General features: G+C 32.5%; 2 protein-coding genes across 3 annotated transcripts in view; one reads left to right on the top strand and one right to left on the bottom strand.

Annotated features, from left to right (window-relative positions):
- Positions 1-1,375: 1,375 nt before the first annotated feature.
- Positions 1,376-20,167, bottom strand: Taf13 (TATA-box binding protein associated factor 13). Of its 2 annotated transcripts, XM_089632573.1 has the most exons (4): positions 19,965-20,167; positions 19,705-19,886; positions 3,757-3,914; positions 1,376-1,521 (listed from the first exon to the last, which is right to left on the bottom strand). In XM_089632573.1, the coding sequence occupies exons 1-4, from the start codon at positions 20,004-20,006 to the stop codon at positions 1,499-1,501; spliced, it is 405 nt and encodes a 134-aa protein (XP_089488699.1). In that variant the 5' UTR covers positions 20,007-20,167; the 3' UTR covers positions 1,376-1,498. The 2 variants fall into 2 exon arrangements, with proteins under 2 accessions (XP_089488699.1, XP_089488698.1); XM_089632572.1 differs by lacking the exon at positions 1,376-1,521 and having other exon boundaries at positions 2,335-3,914.
- Positions 20,168-21,266: 1,099 nt separating this feature from the next.
- Positions 21,267-21,462, top strand: part of Moe (moesin) — a 107,663-nt gene continuing 107,467 nt past the window's right edge. Inside the window, exon 1 of the mRNA XM_089632571.1 lies at positions 21,267-21,393. The gene's annotated coding sequence lies outside the window, so the exon portion shown is untranslated. The remainder of the gene's footprint in view (positions 21,394-21,462) is intronic.

Here is a 21,462-nt window from a genome sequence, read left to right as displayed (position 1 = left end):
TAAGGCGCCCTACTGTCGAATTTGGAGTGCGCCCTACTGTCGAATTTGGCAGCCATCTCTGGTCCGGAGCCCCTAAATACCTGAAAAAAACCCTTGACTCTGTGCAAAAACGGGCGGTCCGTTTGATAGATTCCCCAATCTTAACAAACGGACTGCAATCTTTAGAGCACAGGCATCAGGTAGGTATGCTGTCCTTATTCTATCGGTATTACAATGGAAGATGCTCTGAGGAACTAGCGTCATTGATCCCTTCGGCACCGGTGCGTAGTCGGGATACACGCCAAACGCGCGCCCAACATTTGTACACGGTTGACATTTGTCACATGAGAACGGGTCGCTTCTACGATTCGTTCTTAAGTTCAACAGCTCGGCTGTGGAACGAACTGCCGGCCTCTGTGTTTCCTCCCTCCTACAACATGGGACTCTTCAAGACCCATGTTCACTCCTTCCTCTCCACAAAAAGATCCTCCACACAGCATCCCCAAAGATGACATAGGCCCTGAGGGAAATTATTTTCTTCAGGGCCTCCTGTGTGGAGTTAATATAAAAAAATAAAAGTAAAAATAAGGCATATTCCTATTTTATTTTTATGTATAATTTTAAATCCTGTATTTTTATGAAAAGTATGGTTAGTATTAATTAAATGTTCAGCAAATTCTGAAAAACCAGTACTTGTTAAACACCTGACGTGTTATGTTACTCTAATATTTATGTTACGCACAGTTTTCCCAATATATATTGCCAGACAATTGTTGCAATGAAGTTTGTAGATGCCAGAGTGGATTACTATATCTTCTTTATCTTTACAATTAATTAAAAGTTTTGATAAGTTATTATTAGTATAGAAGGCCGGCCTTATTTATGAACGAAGTTTAGTTGTGCAAAGGGAAGAGAATTTACATATATTTTATACAAAATTCTTCGCCATTGGGAAGTTAAATTATTATTATTATTAGTAGTTGGTGAGTCAATATATACGTATTTATTCATTGCAATTCGTCAAAGTTTTTTTGAGAGGATTTTATCGATTAGATCAGAGTCATATCCATTGTTTTTAGCTATTTGTTTTATTGTAAGAAGTTCATTAGATAAATTATTATTAGATAGAGGAATAGTGACTAGCCGGTGAATCATGCTGTGGAAAGAGGAGTGTTTATGTGAGATAGGGTGGTTGGAAGAATTGTGGATTATGGTGTCAGTAAAAGTGGAAATTTTTCTAATGAACTTCTTGAACTTGAACTTCTGAGCTTAAAAAAACATTATTGGCTCATACACGGTATTGAACTTAGATAGATGATATTATGATGTCCATTTACTGAATTCTAAATAACAATAAATACAATAAATATTTTATGAAAATAATACTTTATTGGTAATTATTGTATAAAAATACAAAATGATGAGACATACATTATAAGTCATTTGTATTCATGATGTAATTTCTCTGGATAGTGACGGGAAGATGACGAGTAATTGATTTGAAAACAATGATAACAAATCATGTTGATTTGTCCTCGGTACCTGTACAAAAAGATAATACAACACAATCATGACTCAGTGGAGAGTACATTATTATTGTTCAAATGATTTATTAAAATAGTTTAAAACTTTTAATATTTATGACCCTTACTGGTTTCAGGCTATCACGGCCATCTTCAGTCCAGTGGCGGCTCGCGCCGAGTGATAGAGTTCCAAGTTTAAAAAATTCGACTATGTTGATCGAAAATTCGATTTTTTGTGGGAAAATTTTCAGGAAATTTCAGTTTGGCCGTGTGCCACACGAGTAAAACAAACAAAAAATCGTATTTTCGAAAAATAATAAAAAAATTGTTTTCAGCGACAACATCAATAATGCCATTTTTGTAATATTAGCACTCTAGTACACCCAAAAGTCACGAGCCGCCATTGCTTCAGGCTGGTACAATTTCTCCTTAAACTATGGTATATTGTTCCAGTGTGAAGATGGCCATGATAGGCTGAGGTCATATTTTAGTGTCTTTACGATGAGCTGTCAAAAGCACTATTCATAGGATAACTTTTATTTATTTATTAAGTCCGCGTTTACCATTCGGTACTTAAACTCGGTAGTGGCTATAAACATTATATTGAATAAGTTAGTTGACTTTTCTACCTATCGTGAGTATTTATTTATTGTAATGGGTATTTATTGAGAGGATGGTGAAATACTTACTAGAACAGGTAACGGTCATAAATATAAAAGTTTTAAATTATTTTAATAAATCATTGTTATGGAAATACATCACGAATTGTCAATACAAAAAAAAAAATTTGCCCCAATTTAGATTAACGAAAAATTTATAACTAAGGAAAAAATGATAATCTGGCAACAATTTTATGTTTTTTCATAACAATGCTTTTTTACCACTGAAAAGATAAACTTTATAGAAAATTGTTGCGGGCGTGTCCATATTCCCAAAGCTCAATGTTTCCTTACTCCTGATGTGATTGCTTTTCAAAAATTGTAATACAGATAATCAATTTCATTGGGCTGTCTGGGACCTTGGAGTAGAAAGGTCTTTGTAACCGGGCGAAAATGATTTTCTTTCAAATCGGAATAGAACACCTCTACGGATTATAAGTTCAGTGATTGTAGCTGTCAAAGATCAATAAAATAAGCTCAATAAATCAAATAACAAATAGTCGCACAACATTTAATCTTCAATACATTTAAATTATAACACCCATAAATTCTACACTCTAACCACATAATCTCCCTCACACATCTCTCACATTCCTTATCCAATTGTCTTAATGACATGACATATATTAAACTAAAACTGAATTGTATCCCTTTACACACGAGTTTTAGACTCTTGTAAAGGTAAACATGTTAATTTTTATTGAAATATGTTCTTACTATGTAAATTTAAACATTATACTGTATTTTATAAAATAAATAAAAATATTAAAAAAAAAAAAAATAATAATAATTTACCAATTATTATACAGGGTGTCCGGAAACTCGTAGTACAAGCGGGAAACTGGTGAATCTACATCACATTTGGAGTCGATTTTGTAGTATATTTTTTTTTTATTTGAGCTTTCGTTATTGAGTAAATCGAGTTTGAAGTTGATTTTTTTTTTTTTTAATTTTTTTTTTTTTAATCAAATTCTTATAAATTATTACTGAAGATCAAAGTACCCAACTAATTAAAACTATTTGAAAGTAAAACAAATGAAGAAACTCTGATTTGAAGCATTATTTTGAAATCACCCTTCATTTAACCCGGTGTAATCATAAAATATTTCTGCTCTGCAGGGTTAAAACATCTGTTATTCAACCCTAAACACCAGAAAAAACTTTAACCCTAAAATAGCCGAAAAATATTTTTTTTTGTTTTTTTTTTTTTTTTTTGAAAATGCTCGAATCAAAAAACTTTATGTTATTTTGGGTTCCCCATGTGGTGTAGATTCTCCAGTTTCCCGCTTGTACTACGAGTTTCCGGACACCGTGTATATATTATGAAAAATTTAATTCTGAAAACTTCAACCGCCATAACACAGAGGCAACCCTAGCATGACAGGTGAAATAACATTAAAAAATGTATCCACCGTAATTTTTTTTTAAATAAATAAAAAATAATGAATTTATAATATACTTTATTCAATCTTAAAACTAATACATGCAAACTACATTAGGATAGCTAAACAAGGATATTACAAAATTTATTTAAAGCCCCAATTCAATGCCAAATCTAAAGAGTTGTTAAAGTTACGGAGCCATCTCAGGATTACCTGCAAACTTCCCTTCATCAAAAGCTTTCCGAGCCTTCTTCAACTCTTCATTCATGGTGAGTAAATCCTTGACACGGGCATATTTTCTATAATCTTTACGAACAAGGAACACAATGTCTTCTACTTGAACACGACCTGTTCTGCCAACCTCCATTGCTCTGAAAATATCAAACAATTAAATAAAGAGAAATGTCACTAATCGAAATGATCAAAAACATTTAAAAATGAAAATCTAGGAAACTTCAATGTGTGAATAAAAGAAGATTAGAATAAAAATTGCCTGTAAATATTTGGGATCGCTGGCTACGATTAATGCGATTTTTTTTTAAATAAAACCTTTTGATTCTCCTTTATTACTATAAAAGGATCTGACTGGATTTGGGAAATTTTTAATTACGTGAAATGAAAATTCGCGTTCGTTGTATGGAATGACAGCCATTTCAAATCATTTCTGTCAAATGGTATTCCTGCTTCTACATAATTGGCTAGAAGACGAACAGCTAGAGATAATTGAATAACGGAAATTGAAAAAAAAAAATATATATTTTTTTTTTATTGTTTAACTTATAACATTGTTACATTGTACATAAAATTAGGTAATAATAGGTAATAGTGAAAAACATATGTTATTGAAATTCCACTCCAATGAAGAGTGCTAGCTCTTGAGCTTAGCGTAGGAGTTATTTCACAATTATTTCATGTTTATATCAGTAATTAACATAAATACAGTACAATAAATATAAACTTAAAAGAGGATTGCGACGTTAATTTTGGTTGTAACATGAATTGAAGTTATAACATTTGAAAGGTGATATTAATTTTTTTTAAAGATAAATTTGACCTTTTTTTTTGAATAAAATAAAATCTGGTATTTTTTTCACTTCTTCGGGAAGACTATTAAAATATCTTATGCCTTTGTAAATGTAATTATTGTGCATTTGTTGAGTTGAAAATAGAGGAATTTGGATGTTAAAATTATGCCTTAAGGATGAGTTAAATTTAAGTTTTTTTATTACAGTTTCTTTATATATTTGTAATATTGCATCTTTTTTATAGAGGTCTTCAATTTTTGGTACTTCGAAAATTTTGAACAATGATGCTGAAGAGAATGTTGGTTGTTTTTTCAAAATTACTTTAATAATTAGTCTTTGTAACACTTTTACAGAGCTTAAAATTTTTTCATATGCACCTCCCCACCCAATGATTCCATACTGAAGTAATGATTGGACTAGTGCGTAATAGACTTTTTTCAGGTTGTTTAGCTTGAGAACATTTCTTAATCTAATGAATATATAGATACATTTTCTAATGCGCTTAACAAGTTCACATATGTGTCTGTTCCATTTCATATGTTGGTCTACAATTTATTTATTTATTTATTTATTTATTTATCAAAAGAAAGTACATATTACATATTGGATGCTTTGCCTGTCCAACTAGGAAAGTTTCCCGTTCTAGGACAGACAAATTGACATGTTTAGTTCATATTATTACTGAAATGTACATAATTACATAACAAAAACCAAAAAAAAGTTTCATTTTTCTCTGAAATTAAGTTGTGTAATAAAGAAAATGTATATAATAAATATAAGTACACATACATTGTTTTGTGAGAAGTAGAAAAAATTAATCTGGTAGCATATATTATAATCGGATTTACCGAATTAACCTGGTAACATAAAATATTAAAATTTACAGAGTATGAGGTATGCGTTGTAACTAGAATGTGTAATAAATTATGTGCATGATTGTTTTCACTGAATTAAAACATGAATTCAGAACAAATTATATTATACAGCAATACGAATATATACCGCGCTCATTTCTTGAACTACTGCTAAAATGTAAAAACAATAACTATATATATAGATAGAAATATAAACTATGAAACATAAACTATGAATATAAATACATAGTACCTGATTTAGTGCTACTTTGGTGAAATTTGGTGCATTACTTCGTACGCCATATTGTGTTATGTATTTATTATAAATCATTACCGTAGTAGGTACCAAGTTTCACACAGAGTTAGTGTGCGACGTACAAATGTGATACGCTTTACAGTAGTGATGTACCTAATGAGCAGACAGGCTTCAGGGGCGCATAACCATAAATCTTAGGTTGAAAAACATCAGAAGTTTGGTGATTTTGTTTAACAGTTGATTTGGTGATTTTGTTTAACAGTTATACAGCATACGTTCACTTTCGACTCTCCCTAAGTTTAGAATCCAATCATTGACTAATTTACGCAGGACGCTTCCACTTTTCAATTTCCAAGAACCGGGTATAAGGTTGAACATTTTTGGACCTAGGTAAGAATATTGTCTTTGAGCAAGGGATGTCATAGTAGCAAGTGGAACTATTGGATTCCTCCCTGCATGTCGGGTGTTGTGATAATGTTCTACGGAGGGGAAGAGGTGACGATATTTTTGTGTGTATAATATAACTTTTCTTATAAATAGTTGCCTCACATCCAGAACTCCTATCTCTTTGAATAAATCATTACTGGGGTATCTAAATGGTTTTTTAAGTATGACCCTTAGTAGTGATTTCTGTGCTTTGGCTAAGGGGTCCAGAATTGATTTGGTACATCCTCCCCATCCTAAAGATGCATATTCAAGTAAAGAGTTGCACATGGCATAGTACATTAGTTTTAGATCTTTTGCGCATAGAATATTTCTAATCGCCATGAAAAGATGCGTGAGTTTTCTGACCTTTGTGGAGATTGAATAGATATGTTCATTCCATCTCAGATTCTTGTCTACAATAATTCCTAGATATTTTATGCTATCCACATACTCTAAGGTATTGCAATTGCAAGTGTTTGGGTCATTGCAATGGTGTATAATAATTCTTTGAGTTTCTCTTGGTTGTCCCGCTTGAGTTGCACTGAAGCAAATGAATTTAGTTTTGTCAGTATTGAGAGTGAGAAGATTATTATCTAGCCATTGTTTTACCTTATTAATACCAATTTCTGCATTACTATGAACTTCATTCCAATTTTTGCCTTCAAATAATAATACTGTGTCATCGGCAAAGGTGATAATATGATCGGCAAATGAACTGTTACATAATTCATTTATATAGATATTGAATAAAAGTGGTCCTAGAGTGCTTCCTTGAGGTACACCAAAGTTTATATCAGCCGGATCGCTTAGAGTATCGTTAATATTCACTCTTTGGCTCCTATTTTCTATATAACTACCTAACCACTTAAGTAGCTGACCCTGAATGCCGATGCGCTGTAGTTTTTTCAAGAGAATTTTGTGTGAGATAGTATCGAACGCTTTGGCTAGATCCAAGAAGAGCGCAATGCATTTTCTTCCTCTATCTATATTGTTGGAGATGATTTTCGTCAGGTTTGTAATGGCATTTTCAGTGCTCAATCCTGGTCTGAAGCCATACTGTCTATTGGAAAGGATATTGTTTTTTTCAAGGTAATGACTTAGACGATTCTTTACAATTTTCTCAATAATTTTCGAGATTGAATTGAGCAAAGAAATTGGCCGGTAATTGTGTATCTGCGATTTATCTCCATTTTTGCGAAGCAGTATAACAATAGAGTGTTTTAAATGATTTGGAAATTTTCCTGAATTGAAGCTTAGATTGGAAATATACGCGATTGGAGTTGCTATGAAGGATTTAGTAATTTTTAGCAGAATTGATGAAACGTTGTCAGGACCACAAGCATTCGATGACTTGAGTTCGTCAATTATATTTATGACTTCGTTTGAAGTTGTTTGGATGTTGTCTAATTTATGACCGAAATTAGAGATTTTTAACTTAGCGAGATCGGATTCTGTTGTATTAAGATTGTTGAGAATTTTTTTCGCAAGTGTGACTCCCACTGACGTGAAATAATTATTGGCAAAATTCGCAATGGTTTTTGGGTCTGAGGTGTTCGCGTTATTGATGGTCAGTGATTTAATATCGGAAGATTTATTTATTTTTGTTTTAGTTATATTGCGAAATGCTTCCCATAAACGTTTTGGAGTACAGTTATTTTCGTAAATTATTTTTTTATAATAATTTTCTTTGGCCGATTTTATTAGTTTTTTGCAAAAGTTCCTATAATTTTTGTAATGAGCTTGTACTAAAATATTTTCAGGGCACCTATTTGCCTTTTTATGAAGTTGGTTCCTAATGTTAATCGATTTGATAAGGCCAGGGGTGATCCATGGCGTAAGTTTTATTTGTTTATGTGGTATGAGTTTATTGCTTGTATGTTTTGAAATATATGAATGTAATTTAGTGATAAATTCATTCATCGATGAGTCGGCATCAGTTTGGTCTAGAACATTTTGCCAGTTTTCTGAGCTCAAGTCTTCAATTAAGTTATTATAGTTTATTCTTGCAACATGTTTAATTTTAGCAGGATTAGGAGGTTTGTTTTTAAGGCAGAGTGCTGTTGTATAGTGATCTGAGATTGTAGAGTGAATGACAAATGAGTCAACATGGTTAATTTTTTTGACGTTGATGTGGTCAAGACAAGATTTACTCATGCCCTGCTCACGAGTAGGGCTAATAATTGTCTGAATGAACCCATTTTCAGTTAGCAAACATAGGTAATCGTTGGATTGGCGGTGGTATTCGGTAATTGTATTGATGTTGAGGTCGCCTATAATTATTTGCCGTTCTATATTTTTTGAGCTGTTGATAATTGATTGGAGTGAATTCAGAAAAGTGTCAATATTTTGAAAAGAGGGTGATCTGTATATTGCAAAAATACATAGATTATTATTCAATACAATTTTCAGGCAGTTGGCTTGTGATAAGAAAATTTCATCAACTTGAGATTGAAGTCCGTCTCTGATGTATACAACGATCCCGCTAGACTTATTAAGATATATGTTTGTGTGGTGTTCAGAGTAATTGTGAATAACTTTTGAGGTGTAATCTTTACTAAGCCAGCATTCCGATAAAATAATAACGTCGAATTGGTAATTGAATTGATCCAGAAAAATTAAAAAATCGTCAATATTAGAAATGCTTCTTATATTTTGGTGTATAATTTTAACGCCGTAAGCACACCATTTATAGTTATTTAGATTGTTCATATCATCAATGACATTCATGTTAAGATCTATACCGGAATCATTTCCGGTATCATAATTTAATTGAATCATAAGTATGTGTTGGTTGTGTGTTGTATAGAAGTTGGTTCCCGAGTAATATATAATTAAATGGGATTCCAAATGTAGTTAAAATGGATAATGTGCTTAATATAAATAATATAGTACAAATGTTGTAGTTAGATGTAGTACTATTAATGAGATAGCAAGAAGTAAAAACAAAATGGTAGCAAGAATTGCTTGATATCAAATGAATTAGAAAACGGTAGTAAATTATACAAATATGAGTAATATATAATAATATAGTATAAATAATGTAATTAGATATAGTACTATGAAAGAGATAGCAAGAAGACAAAACAATAATAATTATAAAAATAAGGTAGCAGGAACTGCATAACATACATAACAAATGAATTCCAGAAGGGTAGGAAATGAAACAAATATGGAGAAATATAGAGCGAGACATAAATGCACGGGTCAAGACATACCTCGAAAGAATAGCCATTAATTCAAAATTATCAAAGCGCAGCCAATTTGCTTTCGTCTGAGATAACAATGGCATTAGTTCCCTCGTTTTTACGAAGATAAATTTGCCCCCGTTTAATCCAAAAAAAGCGATATTGTTTCTCCTTCGCCGCTGTTCTTGTACCACAGCTGTTTACCGCGAAATGTTAGTTGTTCTGAAATGAAGATCGGCGAGCAGGAACCAGCTATACCGATGTTTGAGGTGTTCAATTTGTCTTCTGGATTCTGTTTGTTTTTGTTGAAAGTTTTTACGTCTGTTAATAGGTTTTCTCTTGCTATGTTCGTTTTGAATTTAACAATGATTTCTCTCGGATGACTCTTGTTGTTTTTTTTTGCTGCGCGATGAATGGCATCAATGTCCTTTGTATCAGTGGAGGACTTTGTTGTTTTGCAGATATTGAAAAAAACGTCTTGCAGATTTTCTCCTTTGATTTCTGGGATGCCTCTTATTTCTATGTTGTTCGCTTTGAGTTCCCTTTCCTGCATGTCCACACATTTTTCCAAGACATAAATCCTAGCTTCCAGGGTTGAGTTCTTTTTAGTGAGTTCATCATTTTTTAGTTCGATGTCACGGATTCTAGCCATGAAATCCTCATATTGAGAACTCATAAATTGAATACTTTCAAGTATTTTGTTATTCTGATCTAGAATATCATTTTGTGTTTTTTCCAGATTGGACGTCTTGTTCATGACTAGATCTTGAATATCTTTAAGATTTGTCGGTGTCTGAGCGGCGAGCGCTGAACTAATATCCGTAACTTTTTTAATCTGCTCCAAAGGTTCAGTATCACTGATTGTCTGCAACGGGCTAGCAGCGCCGGGCTTGGCTAAATTGCAATGCTTGCAAACTTGTTGAGATCGCCGTTCTTGATTAAGTCGACGATATGTGTTCTCAATAATACCTCCGCAAGCCAAATGAAATGCGCCTTTGCATGCGGCACACGTGAATTTTAACTCGTCAGTACGTAGAGTTTCTGAGCACACTCGGCAATGCATCTTGAATTAATGTTTTTTTCGTACTACCCGCGTAAAAGCAAATTGTATTGTTTATAGTTTTGCTGATTTAATTCGGAAGGAACTTTAAATAACTCGGATATTATAAAAAAATATTTTAGAACTTTGTAGTACGAACACGTAACACTCCGAGTAACTTTTAATTTGAGCGTTATAGTTTTTAAAATACACTTTACTACGGAGCAAGTTAATATGAACTATTCACAGGTATAGAATATTGTTGAAATTTTCAACCTAAAAAATTACACCGAGGTACTTTATTTCAGTTGTTTGGTTTAGTATGGTACATGATTTATTACAAACATCTTTGTTACATTTTTTGTTGGGTATTATTATATGAATGTTGGGGTAAGTTTTGAATTTATTTATTGTGAATGGTATATAAACTGTTTTTTTTGCGTTAATTGTAAGTATATTTGTATCGAACCAGTTTTTTAGGATTTGGATGTCATTATTTGCATTTTCATTTACAAATTTCCAGTCATTACCCTTAATTATGATAATTGTATCATCTGCGTAAGATATAACTGTTCCACTGAGGTTTTGTTTAAAAATATCGTTTACGTACATGATAAATAGTAATGGACCCAAAACAGTACCTTGTGGTATCCCAAAATCACTTGTGAGTGGTAGACTAGATGCGTGATTAATTTTTACAACTTGTGTTCTTTGGTGAAGATAACTTTTTAGCCAACTTAATGCTGTGTCATTAAAAGCCACAATCTTTAATTTTTGTATTAGTTTGACATATGCTGTCGAAGGCTTTTTGGAGATCAACAAAAATAACAACACATTTTAAAGATTTGTCTAAAGCGTCTTGTATGGTACTAGATAATTTAGCAATGGCGTCTTTTGTGCTTTTGTTTTCCATGAATCCAAACTGGTTTTCGTGAATTATATTATTAATCTTTATGAACTGAGTTATTCTTTTTTTGGCTTAGTTATTCTTTTTTTGGCTTAGTTATTCTTTTTTTTATTCTTTTTTTCAAATATTTTTGCAAACATTGCAAAAATATTTGAAAAAATTGCCAAAAAAAGAATAACTCAGTTCATAAAGATTAATAATATAATTCACGAAAACCAGTTTGGATTCATGGAAAACAAAAGCACAAAAGACGCCATTGCTAAATTATCTAGTACCATACAAGACGCTTTAGACAAATCTTTAAAATGTGTTGCTATTTTTGTTGATCTCCAAAAAGCCTTCGACAGCATATGTCAAACTAATACAAAAATTAAAGATTGTGGCTTTTAATGACACAGCATTAAGTTGGCTAAAAAGTTATCTTCACCAAAGAACACAAGTTGTTTTATCTCCATGTTTAATAAATTGACATTACTCACCATTATTTCATTTACACTTGTAACAGCGTAAATATTTGATACAAATATGGCGACGCCGCTATTTCTGTTAATTTTATATTTTGTTGCATAGTACGAGTAACCCGGTATATTATAATTAATTTCACTCGATGAATGCGTTTCTGATATTATACAGTCAAGTCTATTTAATTGTTTAATAGTTATTAGAAATTCTTCGAAATTTTTTTCCAAAGATCTAACGTTCATGTGTATTCTTATTAGGCTGGCTGTAGGTTTTATATCTATAAAATCGTTTGTATTATTTACCGTGTCAAAAATCCTTTCGTCTATTTTATATGAATTATCTATTGCGTTTATTATAAAGTCGTTCATTTTGAGGTAGTTATAAAATTAACAATAATGTTGGCGCTGGGAATACACTTCACATTTGCAATTATAATATTACATGTGTTGGCTTGTATATTATCACTGCGTGTTAACACTTTGCGGGCGGGCTTTTCGTAATATTTTTTTGAAATATTGTGCATATTTTTTAGGTTTTCGTTAGACTTGTGATTAATAATATGCATCATTAGTCGTAATCGATGCGATCCCTCGCAATTTTCAGCATTTTGTTTCTATAGTTGCACCCATAGACTAAATAAGACTAGACACGGCATAACCATTGAAAAATGACCCCAACACAATTTTGGTTTGGTTCACGTGCACATTTATGAAAAGGCGCACGCATTGTGTCGCAATGCGAAATGGGCACTGTGCATTGCGTTTTACCTTTTGTTGGTCTAGAGTTAAGCTATTTTGCTTGTCAGCTATTTTTGCTGGTAAAATTCCTGACGTCACATGAATAACACACCCACAAGGAATCCACCAATTGGGTGATTCCTGTTAATTATTATCACGTGGGGAGCATACAAGTATCACGCAACCAATGCGTGATAATTATTGATGTATTAGTCGTCTAGCGTTGACACGCGCGACAACTCAAGTGTGTGATATATTTGGTCCGTGCATTTTGCCAATCAGGGTTGTATTAAGTCGTTATTGCCTTTCGGGTAATATCTACTTCGCCTTTTCGATTTTTTGTAGAAGAATTGATAGAAATAAATTTGCGTCATTTAATGAATTCATTTATTTTATGGGTATTTTCGCTTTGTTTTCCCTACAAACCGGAAAAAATGGAGAAATGGTTAGAAACAATCCGAATTCAATTATGTGACAATAACTGGGTACCATCAGCAGGAAACCGCGTTTGCTCTAAGAATTTTCAAACATATTTATCTATTTATTGTTTTTGTGTTTAATTCGTAGAACTCCATTTAATTTTTTTATAAATTTAATTTAGATTAAATTTGATAATATTATTATTAAGTTCTGCAAGTGTTTTAGTTTTTTATTATTGTGACAGCTGTTTCGGCTTACAGTTTGAAAATGGCCTTGTAAGCCGAAACAGCTGTCACAATAATAAAAAACTAAAACACTTGCAGAACTTAATAATAATATTATCAAATTTAATCTAAATTAAATTTATAAAAAAAAAAAAAAAAAAAAAAAAAATATTTATCTAACTGCAAGCGGCCTACGACGTGTAGACTGCAAAGCTTTGCCTGTTTTTCCGGTAATTATAAAAGACTTAAGAAAGTTTATTATGGATTGATCAGGTTTTAATTGATAATGTCGTTGTTTTAAGGCTGATATTGGACAGTCGCTGTCCACCATGGCCACAGGTCCTGCGAATATAGATACCGTCATTGTTTTTTCTCGAACAAGACTGGTTCTCAATCCTGCTGAAACTTCTTTTGTAATCGAATAGCCGGTTGTTCCTGTATCAGAATTGCAACAACCGATGTTCGTGAATGTCGTAAATAATACGTAAAATCCTATTTAACGGGCGTAAATAAATAAATAAGTATATATTGTAATCATGTAATCTCCACCCCCCTTACCCCTTACCCATACGCTCTCTGAAGCTCTGTCCTCATCATTGTTGCTTATTCAATTAGGTTGCTTCGTTCCTTTCCCATAAGTCGTGGTTCAGCTCGCTTGTGAACCCGCAATATTTGATGATTTATCTCTCTCTTTATGTTAATCTTACATTATGTTTAATGGTCGTTAAGTTAGTTTTAGTACTTAGGTTAGTTTTCAATAATGCTATCTTGAAAAAGGTTGAGAAACTAGCTGACCAAAACTAGTTGACACAATGTCTTAATTCTAACAAAGTGGTCGAAGACAAAATAACTTTTAATTGAATGATAGTAGTATAATTATTAAATGATAGTGTTGTTCTAGTCTCTATAATTTTATGTTACTGTTAAATGTTTTACTAATATTATTTTATATTCATCAGTTTTAATTATTTTGTATAATTTTCGACAGCTTACTAGATATCTTCTGTTTTAAAATGCATGCAAAAGCCCGACCGGGCATAAAACCAAATTAAATTAAATGATTTCAAATCACAAAGTGATTGTTTTCTTCAATAATTATATACCATTCTATCTAAATACTATGGTAAATTAAAAAAAAAAACTCTTCACAATAATAAAAATGTGAACGTTTTTGCTTTTGTAGAACCTGTATAGAATTCCAAAACAAAATATAAATTAAATTAAAATCATTTTTGTGTTATTTATCAATTCTTTCCTGATTCAGCCCTTATTCAGCACTTAAAATTTGCTGTAAGTGTTAGTTTCTTTTTGGCTTTATGTCCATATTACAACACCTCTGACAACAAATTCTCCGTGGTTTTGATTACGAGTTTGAACGCTTGTACAAGGAGTTTAAACAGAGTTGGGTTGTTAAGTTCATCTCCATATTTGTGACGTACGCTATGTGGGGTCATTTTAAAAATGAATTTAGCTAGATAGGGCTAATCTAGTATAATACATCAATGGTTGCACCTAATACTGTTGGCTGCGTGGTCCGTGGTGTTTTTTTCTCCATATTTAGAATTTTGTCTGGTGCAGTTTACACATGCTGGTACTGTTTTTTCTCTTCCCGGACATTTTGAAAGGATGTGATCGCCCATGCAGTGTGGGCAAATTGGAGGGCTGGTTCGGTGTAGGCATCTTTTAGCCGTATGCATGAACATACAGCAATGAAAACATTGAGTTAATGGATCGCAATCTTCAATTTTTACTCGTTGAAACTGTATATTTAGTTTACCGAGTGCAAGGAGACTTTTTCGCATTTTGCCACTGGTTTCCATGATGTAGCTAGTGAATTGGCGCTGCTTTTCGTTTATGTTTGTGTTTTTTATCTCCGTTATAAGTGTGATTTTGTTGTCTTCACTTTCCTTGTAAACATCTTCAATTCCTTCGTTCTGGGTAATTATTCCGAAAACTATTTCGTCTTCAGTAAGATTGGATTTTAATCTTTTTATTATTATTTTTGGTCTTTTCTTTTGAATTTCATTTACCACCAATTCGGTATTCAGTTTTTTATTTCGGCGGTTTAAGGTATTTGCATATTCCTTTTTTGGGCATGATATTATTATTTTTTCTTCTTTTGTTTTTCTCAAACCATTTATTCCTATCTTTATGTTACTTAAATTTATTTATTTTTTTATTATCTTTTCAATTTCTTCTGCTTTAGCATTATTTTTGGTCGACGAAATGATGATTGAGAATCTCTCTTCTTCTCGAGGAGTGACTTTGGTTGTTGATAATACCTGGGCATAGGATGGTGTTGTTGCGCTTTTCATTATTTTTTCAAAGTTTCCCACCAGTTGGCCGTTTTTTTCGATAAGTTTGTCTTGTAGTTGAATTATTTGTTGTTGCATTTTTAATATTTCAGATTTCATTGTCAAGATCAATGATAATTTTTTCGATATTAGTTTTGGTTTTCGAGTCATTAATGGTTTGTATTTTTTGAACTTCATTTTTTAGCGTACTTAACAACTCTTCTACCGTCATGAAAGTGTCACGTTGCGGTGTGACGAGAGCGCGAAGACAGTACCGTGGGACGGGCTGCCGTTACGAGCGTAAGATTATAACTGATATATATATAATGTTATTTAACACAAAGTTTGCGGGGGTTTTTTAATCGATCTAAGCCGTAAAGCGGGCAATTTTTATCAGGTTCGCGAACAAAATTACGTTTCATGTAAAATAGCAATGACCTCTGAACTATTGAACAAATTTAAATAAAATTTTCAGTATTTTACCTCATTCGAAATCTAGGTTAGTTTATATTTTTGGATAAACAATTATGATGTTTAGGTTTAAATTTAAAAATTTTGAAAAAAACTGAACTTTTGTCGTATTGTCGATTTAGTCATTTTATGCACGTTCAACGTAATATATATATTCTGTAAAATACAAAACAATAAACACTAATATTGTTTGAAAGTATGAAATCGTTAGAAACAATTCCCTTTATGTAAAGGTACATCACAGAATTTACACATGTACTGGGTTGCGCTACGTACTTTGTGAAATTTTTTTTTAACCTTCCAGCGGGCGCGTTGAGAAATTTCCCTTGAGCGGGCGCTTGTCGTAAATTTTACGTAATCGAGTTTTCTCCATGGAAGTGGTGTTTTCTTTATACAAATGTTAGGGAATTTCTTTAAGGTTATGAAAAATGATAATAGGCAGTACTTAAAAAAAAATTATTTGACTTTCTTAAAAAAAAAGAAAGCAACACTCTAAACATGTTCATATTTCAAAACAAAATATTTTATCCACCTATTTAGCCAGAATCAATATTCTCATCCTTACAATTGTTACAAACCACCTCAACTGAAGAATGGTTCTTACATGTAAAGGACTAGCAACGGCAACATTTCATTGATGCTGAGGATCTTTTCTTATCCAGTGCACATAACCGACAAACACCTTGTTTTGGAAAGCTTCTGTTTTCTTATCCTTTTTTTTTATTTTTTTTTATTAACAATATAAAGTTTTTTTTCGATGTCTGTCTCACTAGGATAAACCTGTGTCAAGACAGACGTATTGAGTACATAAATTAATGTTTACATATTATTTGATACATATAATATTTCATAACATAAATGACAATGTGAAAATGATAAAAAATAATAAATAATAATAATAAATTGGTTAATCAGCATCTAGTACATACTTATGAGGGGATTTTTATAAAATTTTTGATCTTGGGTCTTGGCTGATGATCCAAGACTTGATGTCTGTTTTATATTTCGAAAAAAAATTGTTCAGTCTAATGGCTAGTGGGAGAGCATTATAAAGCCTTGTTGCAAAATATCTAAAATTTCTCTGGCCAAAAGTTGTTTTAGCGAAAGGGATTTGTAAGAGATTATGTCCTTTGGTTCTAGTATCACGAGCAGTTTGGACATTGTCAAAAGTAGTTTTGTGTTTGAAGAGGTATGATAGTATATTTTTGGCATAAAGTTGACTAATGTCCATAACACAGATTTTCCTAAAGATTTCATCCGAGCTGCTTGTGGTTGGTAGTTTGAGGATAGTCTTTATTATAAGTTTCTGAGCTTTAGATATTGGATCAATGGCGGCAGCGTTTGCTCCTCCCCATGCTATGATACCATACTCTATTAAAGATTGGCAAAGTGCATAGTAGATTGTTTTGAGCTGGCTTAGGTTGAGAAAGTTGCGAGTTTGTCTAAAAAAGTAAATAAATTTTCTAAGTTTGTTTGCTGTAGTGGTTATATGTTGTTTCCACTTCAAATTGCTGTCAAAAATAATACCTAAGTATTTAATTTTAGGAACCTGTTCTAAACAAGGGCAATCACATGTTATCGTATTTGTCAGGTTGCAAGCACATATTTTAATTTGATTTTCTGGGGTTCTTAAGGAAGGATTAATACTAAATTCAATGTATTTAGTTTTGGTCACATTCATTGTTAGTGTATTATTGTTTAACCATCTTTTAGTTATGCCCCTGTTAGCTTTTATGAATACATCATTCCAATTGCTTGATTTAAAGAGGAGAATCGTATCATCAGCGAAACATACAATTTTGGCATCTATTTGAAGATTACATAATTCATTTATGTATATTAAGAACAAGGTAGGACCTAAAACGCTTCCTTGAGGCACGCCGTAGCTAATTAGTAATTGATTGCTATTGCAGTTGTTGATTTTCACACTTTGCTTTCGGTTTGACAGATAATCGCTAATACTAGTAAGTTCATCACCATTTATACCAATATTAGATAGTTTTTGTAAAAGTTTAGGATGAGAGATAGTATCAAATGCTTTGCACAGGTCTAAGAATGTTGATATGCATTTAGATCCCTGGTCTAAGTTTTCATTTAGAAAATCGGTAACTGTTGCCAGGGCTTCGGAGGTGCCTTTATTTTTCCTGAATCCAAACTGGTTGAGTGATAGTATGTTATTTTGTTCAAGGTATTCAATTAGTTGATTATTGATAGTTTTTTTAAAGACTTTAGATAGTGAATTTAGTAATATAATTGGACGATAGTTAGTTATGTCCGCTCTAGAGCCTCCTTTATGTATTGGGATTATGATTCCGTGTTTTAGTTTGTCGGGGAATCGGCCTTTTACGATGCTTAGGTTAATAAGATTTGTTAACTCTTTGCATGCGGCCGTATCAACTGTTGTTACGGCAAAAATTTGAGAGTGGGTGGCTTCTTTAAGTGTTTTCCAAAGTTTTTTAGGGTCATTATTACAGTTTTCTATTTTCTGTTTGTAATATATCTCTTTAACCTTTCTTATTATTTGGGTACAAATGTTTCTATATCTTCTATAAAAGTTTCGAAGTTGTATATCATAAGGATTGTTAATAACGTTTTTGTGGAGTTTGTTACGTTTACGGATAGATTTAATAATAGTGTAGTTAATCCATGGCTTAGTTGGTAAAATGTTATTTATTTCTGCCCGACCGTAATTCACTTTGTGAAAAGCATTTATATTTTGTAGTAAATGTTTGACATTTGATTTGACTCTAGCAAAGCTCGATGCTTACGATTAAGTGGTAAGAGTGGGGGAAGCGATAAGGCGAGTCTGTCGTAAATTTTATGACAGCGCGCCCGCTGGAAGGTTAATGAAAAAATATCCCTTTATTATGAAAACCATATGTAACGAATAACTTTTCAAGCACAACACACAAATAACTTTTCAACACATTACGAATGTATCATACAATGATAGTTATTTTGTATGAATTTTTTATAGCGGATAGTAGGCAGAAACGAAAATGGAGAACGTCTTGAACGAGACAATATCGCTATAACACTGAAGAAATGTAAAGATTAAAAAAACGAAATGTTTATCTTACAGCTATTGTATTTCAAGTGCATGTTTTATGACCACAGTCGGCCACACGACCCTAATTCCACCAACTGCCGGGTACCTAGTACAGGTCTCACGAGAACTGATGCCTAATTTTGACTTCACAGAGTAACCAACATCATGCGTTTCTCGTAACTCTAAATGTACAATGCGTTTTGGTGTCTCCCGCTCTCTACCAAAAGTTTGAAAAAGACGCGTTTGCATCTCCCGCAAACTATGTGTTAATATTCTGGCAAAATGGAGCCTACCTAAAAAGTATTATTAAGTTATTTAACCTAACCTAATGTATCCTAACTCAACCAAACCTAACCTAACATATACTGACCTAACCTAACCTATAATAACCTAACTTTTTTTAAGATTTCTGTATTCATAAAACATGTCTAAATACCTTTATTTAATTTTCAGAGTTTGTCCAAAAGAGTACCTACCTAATATGCAGAGTAAATGGTAACTCTAGCCACTCGTATGGTATCAGGAATACCAACATAAGATAATGTCATTAACAGAAATTATTTTGGCTGTCATACCATACAGCGAAAGCGAATTTTCGAAACAATTAAAATACTAAAATTAAAAATTTCCCAAATTCAGTCAGTTTCCTTTTATAGTAATCAAGGTAAATCAAGAGTTTTTTTTTTAAATGGCCAGCTATCTCAAATAATTACCAAATTGCCTTTTCTCGGAATATTTCCAGATGGCTGATCCAAGTAATTGAATGAGATGAGCCTAATGTAAAACCGGCTCTAAGAAGGAAGTATAAATACCGGTGGGTGGTTTCCGTTATGAATTCAATCACCAGATCTTCCAGAAGGTCGACACTCTCAGTGTAAGGATTTTGATCATCTCCAAAGCCGTACATCATACACCTCAATTCTTTGCTGAATAATCTTTTACGGCCTGATGGCGTGGCTCCCAGTTGTACATCGGCGTTTTCATCCTCATCGAACTAAAATAAACAACACGTATTAGTTATTGTAAAACGAAAAATAAATATTTTTTATGACAACAAAACAATGATTCTCACTTGGTCAAACGTTTCAGTCGCATCTTGCGATGTTGAGGCCATTCTGACCAAATTACTAACTTCAACGTTAAATAGACGAACAAATATCTTTTGCAAATATAGAGGTTGATCTAAATTACTATTCAAATATTCATTATTTGTAAGCGAGTGTGATATTATTTACTTCGGCTAAACGTCAAATATGCTTAAATACATAGATACAGAACTCACGTCAAATAGGTCAAAAGAAAAACCATAGAAACACAACTTCGAAGAAAAAACTTTTGACCATAAACCAATGAATAAAGTATGGACAAGGGTAAGTTCTTGCAACACGGACCTATGGAACCCTGGACAAAGCATTATTGGTGCGATTTTCTATGAATGGTATTGAAGCCAAATCATAAGCCGTTAACACTGCATCAACAACACAAAAATAAAATAATAATTGTTAATTATGCGCAACTTTGCATACAAATCGGTTCAAAAGTTAGTCATACAAAATGGCTGCTAGGCAATTTACATTCAGACAGATTTGGCTCCAATGTCATTAATATGAAATCGCACTAATATTCCGTCCAAGGCATGTTAGGTTCTTGGTTATTGTCATGGTTCTTGTAGTCTGAAACCTTTTTATAATCGCGCAAGGTAAAAAAATGGAAATGCGATCGGAAAATGCTCCCCTTGCTTCGATATATCAATTATCATTTCAAAAAATTGATTTGATAACCCATAGGAGATGGCAAGAATATTCAATTAGTAAAAAAAACCCTCTTGTTAAGGCCAACATGAAGACAAAACCGTACTTGATAAAGTGAAATTTTGATTTTTGTGTTTAACAAACTCTGTAGAAGTATTGTTCAAAGGCAAAATGAATGTATTCGGTCGACACTGCAATTGCAGTGCTTTTTGAAGTGCGTTGGCACAATCTTCAATGCTGCAATCGCAGGGTTGCGGCTCCTAAGAATAGGTGAACGTAAAAAAATACACTTTTAAAGTATACTTATCGTTGCGCATCAAAAAACAAACAAAATTCTTGATGACGGACATGGGACGACATAAATAAAGTACAGCTAGCTGCTTAAATTTAAATAAATTCATCTTAACTTGTAAAAATATTCATTATAAGGGTACAAACTACATGTGTTCTTATATCGCTGAGCTTAGTTCAAAATTAACAAGTTCGTTTACTTTTTACAGTTTTAAAATATCATAACTTTGATAAAATAGTACTACCCCGATTTCCCCAACGCCATTTAGTTCTTACCCAGTGAAGTTTATCAGTGTGATTAGCCTTTGTCTAGTGTCACGGCATTGAGTTGTCACACGACGAGACTGCGAGCGATCGCAACATTACTTTGCCCGGTTGGGTGTGTGCTTTTTACTGTGTACATGATTGTGCCACTTATGCGGAGTTTTCGGTGATTTTTCCCATTTAAACAGATTTTAAGTAAGTGTAATATGTTATAGATAACAACAAAAATAATGTATAATTTAAACAATCCATAATATACGTATT

This window comes from Hesperophylax consimilis, chromosome 6, assembly GCF_061612785.1.
Source record: "Hesperophylax consimilis isolate HC1 chromosome 6, BYU_Hcon_1.0, whole genome shotgun sequence".
Classification (NCBI taxonomy): domain Eukaryota; kingdom Metazoa; phylum Arthropoda; class Insecta; order Trichoptera; family Limnephilidae; genus Hesperophylax; species Hesperophylax consimilis.
This window is presented reverse-complemented; position numbering and strand designations above follow the sequence as displayed.

Excerpts from the sequence above, each read along its gene's own strand:
- Taf13 (XM_089632573.1), bottom strand. The coding sequence starts at position 20,006 with ATGGCCTCAACATCGCAAGATGCGACTGAAACGTTTGACCAA. Across the intron at positions 3,915-19,704 it reads ATAACGGAAACCACCCACCG|AGCAATGGAGGTTGGCAGAA; the intron begins GTATTTATACTT and ends TGATATTTTCAG. Across the intron at positions 1,522-3,756 it reads TGATGAAGGGAAGTTTGCAG|GTACCGAGGACAAATCAACA; the intron begins GTAATCCTGAGA and ends CTTTTTGTACAG.